General features: G+C 45.1%; 1 protein-coding gene across 1 annotated transcript; it reads right to left on the reverse strand.

Annotated features, from left to right (window-relative positions):
- Positions 1 to 1,480: 1,480 nt before the first annotated feature.
- LOC115782500 (organic solute transporter subunit alpha) lies at positions 1,481 to 7,293 on the reverse strand. Its single transcript, XM_075074381.1, is given in 8 exon segments — positions 1,481 to 1,902; positions 4,590 to 4,842; positions 5,225 to 5,336; positions 5,796 to 5,951; positions 6,030 to 6,103; positions 6,215 to 6,366; positions 7,174 to 7,210; positions 7,213 to 7,293. Coding segments are annotated over 8 exon segments (1,287 nt in total).
- Positions 7,294 to 9,164: the final 1,871 nt, after the last annotated feature.

Consider the following 9,164-nt stretch of genomic DNA (forward strand, 5'->3'; position numbering starts at 1 on the left):
GGACGCTGATACACCAGGATGCTGTTTCTGCTAAATAAATGATGCCGTGTATTCTGTCGTGTGGTGTTCATCTGAGACATTTACTGAAGTTTACAGCCTGGTAAGGACCAGTTAACTTTTTTTATGTCCTGATGTGTAAAAGCTTAGAATAAATGTGACCCTACATGTAAATATCTCTGATGTATTTAGTATATTAGCTGCATCCTGGCAGAAGACAAAAGTTCAGCTGAATTTCAATGGAAACCTTGTAACTCTGCTCACAAAGAAATAGTCTCTAATTTTGATGGTATTTTCATTTTAATGAAGAGACCGACATCAACCAGAAAAAAAAATTACATAAACATAAATTGATTTGCATGTCACTGAGTGAAGTATGTTATTCCCTACAGCTCGGCCAGAACTGTCTCCCACAGATTGACTGTATGTCCACGTGATTAGTCAATCGGTTATAGATACTCCTGATCTCAACTCGTTACGTGTATAAAGCACACCTGTCCACAGAAGCAGCTTCTTCCATTCCAACCTCTCCACCACCGTGGACAAAGACCAAAGAGCTGTCAGAGGACAACAGGGACAAGACTGTAGACCTGCACGGGGCTACAAGACCCTCAGCAAGAAGCTCGGTGAGAAGGTGACAACTTTTGGTGCGATTATGTGGAAATGGAACAAATATATGACCTATCGCCCTCAGTCTGGAGCTCCATGCCTCATGAGGTGAAGATGATCATGATAAAGGTGGTGGATCAGCCCCAAACTACACAGGAGGAGCTTGTTAATGATCAGGAGCCAGTTGGAGCACAGACACCAAGTACACCACTGCTAACACACTACACCACAATGGACTGAAGGCACATGCACAGGTCCATCAAAAGTTTGCCAGTGAACATCTAAATGATTGAGAGAAGGCCTGGGAGAAAGTGCTGTTGGCCAGTAAGCATTAAACAACAAGAACAGGAGAAACTACCAGGCATCATCCAATAAAGCGTATGTGGCGCTGTGAGATTAGATGGTACTGTACAAACACACTGTTGTGATTTGGGGATATATAAATAAAAATTAATTGAATTACTAAAGTCATCAAAATTGTATCTGTGGAACAAAATGAAGCCCAGTGCTAAGTGTGCGTAAGGTAAAGCTCACACATCCCAAATCTGCACAAACACTGACAGCAGTGTGGGGCGCAGTCTTTAAAGAATAGTTGAAACTTTGCTGAGAGTATCGAGTCGTATATTAAGGGCTTTTTTAGCTTTGATTTTTAGAGCCTTCAGAGGCTTGATGATCTTGGTTTCCACCAAATGAGCTCACTTCTGTTGTTACACAGTGCAGGTCAGTAAAGAATTTCAAGTTGAATATTTCATCAAGATCTGGTTTGTGATTTAAGTGTTCACATCATTCTTTGAGCAGTATATTTTGCTTGAAATGCTCGTGTTAGCATCTTCAGTAGTTAAGCATAATCTTATGCAGTTCTTTATTCCACTGGTCAAACCACAGTGACATCTGTAGAATTGTGATTTATATCAGCCCTGACAGTAATGTGTGTCAGATCTACACCAGGCTCCACTGGCTCTGAACTGCTTGGGTGCTGACCTTTGGCCCGAGGGAAGTGGAAACCATCCAGGGGTGCGTGCTCTATCCTGCACAGGCTGTCTTCACTGTCACTGTTGTAACTGGGACTAAATGAGGTGCCGATGTGGCCTCGGCCAGGCCGAGACTCCTCTGACAGCACGCCGGTCTCGGGATGCGTCGCCTTCATTTCTTCCGTTTGGACAGCCTTTTCCACTCTCCAGACATCAAATGGTCCCTCTGCACCCTCCACTTCATTCGGCTCCACCTTACGGAATGTGTGGCGGGCATACAGGCCAATGCAAAACATCTCCACAATCACACTGTAGTGATAGATCGCTGAGATTGGACAGGAAACACACAGTACAGGATTGCATGATATTAACAGCCAGTGCAGAGTGCCTTGGGTGCAAAGACTGTATATTACAGGCAGTGTCAGTTTTCATTCAAAAATATAGGTGATGAAATATATAACAGATGATGGCTGAAGTAAGAAACCACACATCAACTACACATGAAGAAAGTGAACGCTGGTGTTTGACGCTGTCACTCGAATTCAAACGATGCTCTCTTGTACAATTCTCCAAACCCACAACATGAACTTCAGCCAACATTGTGAGGAGTGAAGGACAGAAAGAATCATAGTGCTTGTGTAAAGTCTGAAATTTTACCATTTGTTTACATCAAGTTACACAGCACTTATCTGGTGTTACTAAGAACCCAAAGCACATTTACACTACAGTCCTACCTCGGCCAAGGACACCTCACGCTTACTGCAGCAGCCGTGGATTGAACCACTCACATACCAATTATTGGATGACCTGTGCTACCTGCTGATCCACAGCCACTCTGTCCATGTTTGCAGGTATGTAATGTGGTATGCTCAGATGTGTTGCCATATTCATATCTATAGATATCAATCAATAGCTGTAAGGGAGATAGAGCCTTTAGAGAAACCAGCTTCAAGTTTGGTGGCTTCTCTGATTTTAAGATTGGGCTTTCAAACTCTTTGATAAAGTGTGTAGTGGTGGCTCAGGTGACCTTGAACCCTCTGATGAGCCCTCTTCTCATCAAAGCCAGTCAAAGCAGTTAGCCACAGGCTTTCTAATTCTGTATGGTCTTGGCTTATGTCAGTGTGTAACATACACTGCAGTATACAGTACCAGTCAAAAGTTTGGACATACAGTAATCCCTCGCTACTTCGTGGTTCGCTTTTCGCGGGTTTTCAATCAATATTAGTGTAAAATATTTATTGCGGTATTTTCGCTGTTTCGCGGGTTTTTGCAGTACTCATTCTTCACATGCGTAGTACGTGTTGTACAGTAATGTATATATTTGGTGTATAAGTGTGTGGGGAGGGTTTATAAAAACTTTAAATAGTGTATAACTACTAAAATATAGTATAAGTATTAAAATAAATATAGCGTCCCTACTTTGCGGATTTTCACTTATCGCGGGTTTTCCTGGAACGTAACGCCCGCGATAAGTGAGGGATTACTGTACTTCAAACTTTTGACTGGTACTGTATATAAAGGTTCCCACTCGCCCTGCAGGCGGTCTTTGCCCTCCAAGCTCGGGTCCTCTATCAGAGGCCTGGGAGCTTGAGGGTCCTGCTCAGTATCTTAGCTGTTCCCAGGACTGCGCTCTTCTGGACAGAGATTTCAGATGTTGTTCCAGGAATCTGCTGGATCCACTCTCCCAGTTTGGGGTCACTGCCCCGAGTGTTCAGCTTACTATGGGGTCCACTGTTACCTTCATCTTCCACATCCTTTCTAGCTCTTCTCTGAGCCCTTGGTAGAGAGTAAGGCAAGTCCTAAAGAGTCAGCTGAATGGGAAGAACAAGATCTGAGCAATCAACACCTACACCCTGCCAAATGTCAGATACCCTGCTGGGATAATAAGCTGGCCAAAGGAGGAGATAGAAGTCAAGAGCCTTCTTGACAAGACAAGAAAGCTCCTTACCATGCATGGAGGGTTTCATCCCAAATCCAGCACCCTGAGACTGTACGCTAAGAGGAAGGAAGGAAGGAGGCCGAGGACTAGTGAGTGTCAGAACCACTGTCCTAGATGAAACAACAAAGATCCATGAATACATCAGGAAGATGGCCACAAAGGATCATGTGCTTAGTGAGTACCTCAGGCAGCAGAAACCAGAGAAAGAAGAGGAGGAAGAACAGGAACCATCATGGAAGGACAGGCCTCTGCACGGCATGTACCACGAACAGATAGAAGAAGTGGCTGACATAGAGAAATCCTACCAATGGCTGGACAAGGCTGGACTGACAGACAGCACAGAGGCACTAATCATGGCAGCACAGGAACAAGCTCTGAGTACAAGATCAATAGAGGCTGGGGTCTACCACACCAGGCAGGACCCCAGGTGCAGGCTGTGCAGAGATGGCCCTGAGACAATCCAGCACATAACAGCAGGGTGCAAGATGCTAGCAGGCAGGACATACATGGAACGCCATAACCAAGTGGCCGGCATAGTATACAGGAACATCTGTGACCTGGAAGTCCTGAGGTCAAAATGGGATACGCCCCCAAGGAGCTAAGATCCTGTGGGACTTCCAGATACAGACAGACAAACTTGTAATGGCTAACCAACCGGACATCGTAGTGGTGGACAAACAAAGGAGGAAGGTCTTAGTGATAGACGTTGCAACACCAAGAGACAGCAACATCAGGAAGATGGTGTGTGTGTGTGTGTGTGTGTGCGTGTGCGTGTGCGTGTGCGCGCGCACGCCAAGGGTGAACATAATCCGCCTGTAAAAGCATGGACAGATCAACACGATCATGGGCCCGGCTGCAGCCTGCCTGCTCATACAATGAGCAGCCCTGCATGGGTCTTTCCTTGTACAACATAATATATATGTTAAGGAGTCAAACAGACTTTAATATAAACTTTCTTCTGCCTTTTTTTTGGAGAAAGTAACAGATCAGGAACAGCTGCAGAATTATTTTGTGCAAACTGGATTGTGAGGTGGTCTGGAAGACTAGAGGAGGCTGCATGTGTTGTGACTTACACTGGGTCCTGGCCAAGACAGAGAAAGGTGGTGTGCAGGGGATGACCTCCAGCGCCCCCATAGTCTCTAAGATGCCACTCTGCAGGCCACACAGCACCAGCACCAGGATGATGCAGACAAACTTGGCTCTCAGTCCATAGCCATGTAAAGCACTCTTTGTTGCTTTGTAAAACAACAGGTGGCCATAAAAGGACACAAATGTTGACACACCTATGATGCCATTTACATACAGGTTGGGGTCAACTGAATCCACCTGGAAAAAAGAACATGATTGTTATGCATTTTATACTTAAACTTATCCAGAAGAAATTCATCTGAAATGGAATGAACATGTGAGACTACATGTAAATGTAAATGCTTCACACAGATTGAAATTATTATTTCTCTTTATTCTATTTATTTGAATTCCAGATTAGTTTTTACCTTATTAAGATATCAGTTTATTTTACTGAGTATTTAACTTAATCTTTACTTGCTGTAACAATTGTCCCAGCTTTGGGATAAATGTTAAATGAGGAATGGGAAAACACACTTCCTGTTTACTATAAATACAGCACATCACACCAGCACAGGCTGGACTAAATTATCCTCACTGGTAAAATAAGCATAGATCAAAGTCTTTATAAAAGACTCACATCACCATAGTCGTACTGCTCATCTGTCCACAGCACCAGAGTCACAAAGAACAAGATGCTTCGGACAACAGAGAGCTGCAGCACAGCCGCCATCATCCAGGCCCTGCTGCTGCTGCTGCACACAAGAGAAGGGACAGTCTACAACATTACATGTATTAATGCAACAACAGAGCCCTCTACAATCAGACCAGTGCTGAAAGGACATGCATGCTGCAGCGTGCCCTTCTTTGTAATACATCTACAAAGTGCAGTCCAGGTAACAGACAACAGGTGTACACAGGTCCTAAAAACCATCATCACACGTCTAAAGCCTGTGCAGAGGGTGGATGGACCGGTTCTTTTCTACTCTACATGAGCACCCAGAGCACTTCATGCAGCATGTCTCACTCACACCAGCACTTTCTCCATCTTTCTATGACATTCACACACACACAGTCACACTCCAGTGAGAGGTTCAGTATCTTGCTCCATCTCCTGAGAGGAGCCCACAAGATGATACCTCCTAATAAAACCTTAATCATTTCAGTTCAGGAGTAGTTTTTCACTCAGATTTGTAGCTGCTGCTGCGTACCTGTTGATGGTCACCATTGGGAGACAGCAGCAGCAGCAGCAGGGGAAAGGATCTGGAGATACTCGCTGCCCAGACAAGACAGCCAGCATGCGAGCTTTCCCTCCAAAGAAGTCTGTGATCAATCCCATGAATTTGAGCAAGGTGATGGAGTGATACCTGCACCAAAAATACTCATTCAGACAGGATTTATATGATTTGTGAGCGCAGTGAGTCTTGACAGACTTGTTAACTTACAGTGAAGCAATGAAATTACACAGAGAGGAGGAGCGCGGCACATACAGGGCTATGAGGGAAGTGAAGGCAAACACCTGAAGAAAACAGGAAAAGAACAGCAGGAGTCAACTCAAGTGCACTGTGTACCGCAACACATCAGATGAAACCAGGAACGTCTGCTGTGTGAATGAGGAGGCTGACGGTACCGGGTACATTCCTAATATCCAAAGGTAGAGACGTTTACGTCGAGACGAGGAGGCACTGCGAAAGAAGAAGCCCATCTCTTCCAGAAACACACCAAGCAAAATGAGAGCCAGGCCGGCCGGGATGAGGAAGAGCCACAGCTCATCTTTAATGGCTGACAACAAAAACAGTAGCACCCAAACACACAAATTTATACAAAAAATGCACAGAGCTCCCGGTAGCTGGAGCCTGGGAGAAACCAGCACACACTGCAAGTTATTCCAATTATTCCAGGAAAATATGGCTTCAATAATAACAATAATGTAGAACAGCTTTCTAAACACATTTGGTTTTGATTTGAACACAAAGGTACATTTACCATGGCCAAAAGTATACGGACACTGTTTTGATGCAGGTGGTTAGTTTATGATAATTACATTCTGCATCAGTGTTTTGTCCCTTTCAGCGTGCTGCCCAATAAAAATGTCCTTATATTGTCAATTTTCCAGCATTTTCTACAGCTTTAGAAAATCGATGGTTAACATTTAATCCACTGAGTAAATTATGTGATCATCATTTGCTAAAGAAGCTAAATGATTCACCAAGCAACAAATAAGTTCTAACAGTTCATAGTTCTCATTTTTCTGTGTAAAACATCAAACTCTTTTGGAGTTCAGTACTAAAAATCCAAAATGCCAAAGAGAGAATTCATCACTCCTTAATGGTCCTTAACAGGCAATGATAATAAATGCAAAGGTTGCCTTTAATAAACTGAGGAAGCAGAGAACTTTACTTACCACTGAAGACTTGGGATGACAGAGGGATCTCAGGCCCAGTCCAGCTGCAGTTGGCCCTACTTTTCATACTCTAATGCTACTCTCCACCTATCCACAACAAACGCATACAAAAGTGCATATTTATAACAGTCAGCTACTTCTCTTAATTCATAGCCAACTAAATCCCACGGCACTGATTTTGGTACCTTGAAGAGGCTGTGGTGTTCTGCAGAAAGATTTCCACAGGCCTCTCCCGTCCTCAGCACTTCCTGTCTGTTAATGATTGATAGGTACAGGTAGAGGACAGGTGTGGGATCCAAGTTCATCTTGAATAGCCAACAGTTTATTTGAGAGGAACAAATGGTTTAAAAACACAGCTACGATGTTTATTGTGCGTGCCACTAATCAATATTTCTTGATAAACAGGGGATCACATGGCTATATGTGAAGGATCCTGAGTCCAGATCAATGATTTTCCCTTCTTTAGTGTAATTGTTTTGGACCAACTAGAAGAAGATCTTATGCAATAGGACACACCTACACGGGCTGGCCAAGCCCGGCAATCTCACTGACAACACTTTGTTTCACAGCCAGAGCTCCTTCGAAATGTAACCGTTCTGAACCATTAGATCGTTTTTAAGGATCAAATATACTTTGACTACCAAGGGGCGTTCATTTCATCAACCAAAAAGAAGCTTTTCTTAGGCACACACAGTCTGTACTCACACATCAGTGGAGGGGAGCTTGAACATTAAAGAAACCTTTGACTCGCTCAGTGAGGCTGGGAAAACTTTACGCAAACAAAACAGGTTACATACTTACACTGTCCACCATACAAAAATAAACCACGCAGTTTGTTTTCCTAACCCTGGCATCTTATTCAGCTCTAGAAAGAGTGAAAAAAACATGAACCTTGAAGATCATTGTGAGTTTTTGTGGGTGTTTAATGAAAGAGGAAAAATAACTTTGTGCAGCCGATGCTCAGCAGTCTTCCCATGGAGGACTTTCCAGACCCCAGAGCAGCTGCCAGCCGCCCTACTGGGACTTCACAGTTTTGGCCTCAGTGACCACTCAGAGCATCAAAGACTCACAAAGAACTTTATTCTGTGCACTCTGAAGCTTTTTCTATCTACCCCACATGAAGAACTGATTCAGAGTGATCAGCTAAGCTAACAAGCATTACTGAGTGTGGGAGAAATCTGGAGGCATGGGGAGAACCTTGTTGCTGTGAATGCAGTATGTTTGATCAGTGACCTGTTCGGTGCTTCTATCGGCAAACTGGCAACATCAAGGCAATTATTGTTCAGACCCTGGACCTCCCTTCCCTGCCCTGCGGCTGGGTGTAGGGAACTGGGGTGTTTAGTGAGCCAGTAGTTAGCTGGCTCTCTCCCTCCAGGGGTAGCCTTCTACCTCCCGGTCATATGTATCCTGACCCTTCCCCTCCTCCCACTCAATCAAACAACACATCACACACACGTAGGGTCTTTTTGGGGGCTTCAACACACCTGAGTGAAATATATAAGTCATTAGCAGGACTCTGGAGAACTTGACTGCATACTGAGGAGGTAATTCAGCCATTTGATTCAGGTGTGTTGGATCAGGGACACATCTAAAACCTGCAGGACACCGGGCCTCGAGGCCTGGATTTGAGGATCCCTGACGTAGGGCCTTGGGGGGCAGGTGAGTCACGCTGTGGTTAGTGGGTGGAGCTGCCCTCACTTATTTGTTCACTGCTGCCTGCTCCTCAATTTTATTTACATCTTAGACATTGAGGGCTTTGGGGTGGGGGGGGTGGATGGGTGCTGTTGCTCAGTGCTCATGTTACATCTGTCCCTCTAATTTTAATAGCACCGTAGCTTTCACACAGTCATACACATTCCTCCCACTACATACACCCAACACATCACCCCAACCACCTTGAGTGGGACAAGGGGGTGGGCGGGTCTTCCCACACCCCGGTTTCGTGCACCCTGTCTGGGGTAGGGACTGGCTAGTGGTTCGGGGCTGGGTTGGCTGCTTCCCCGGGATGCTACTGGCTCGGTGCTGGTACTCGCTCGCCCACACTTAGTGTCCGTGTGTGTGTGTACGCATGTACGGGTGGTTCTCGGGCGCCTGAGGTCGCGTTCTCGGCTTGTGCTGGGGGGGTGGGCTGCTCATTGCCTCTGGCTCTCTGGGCTCTTGCCCATTGACCGTGAGG

The sequence above is a fragment of the Archocentrus centrarchus genome, chromosome 7, assembly GCF_007364275.1.
Source record: "Archocentrus centrarchus isolate MPI-CPG fArcCen1 chromosome 7, fArcCen1, whole genome shotgun sequence".
Taxonomy (NCBI): domain Eukaryota; kingdom Metazoa; phylum Chordata; class Actinopteri; order Cichliformes; family Cichlidae; genus Archocentrus; species Archocentrus centrarchus.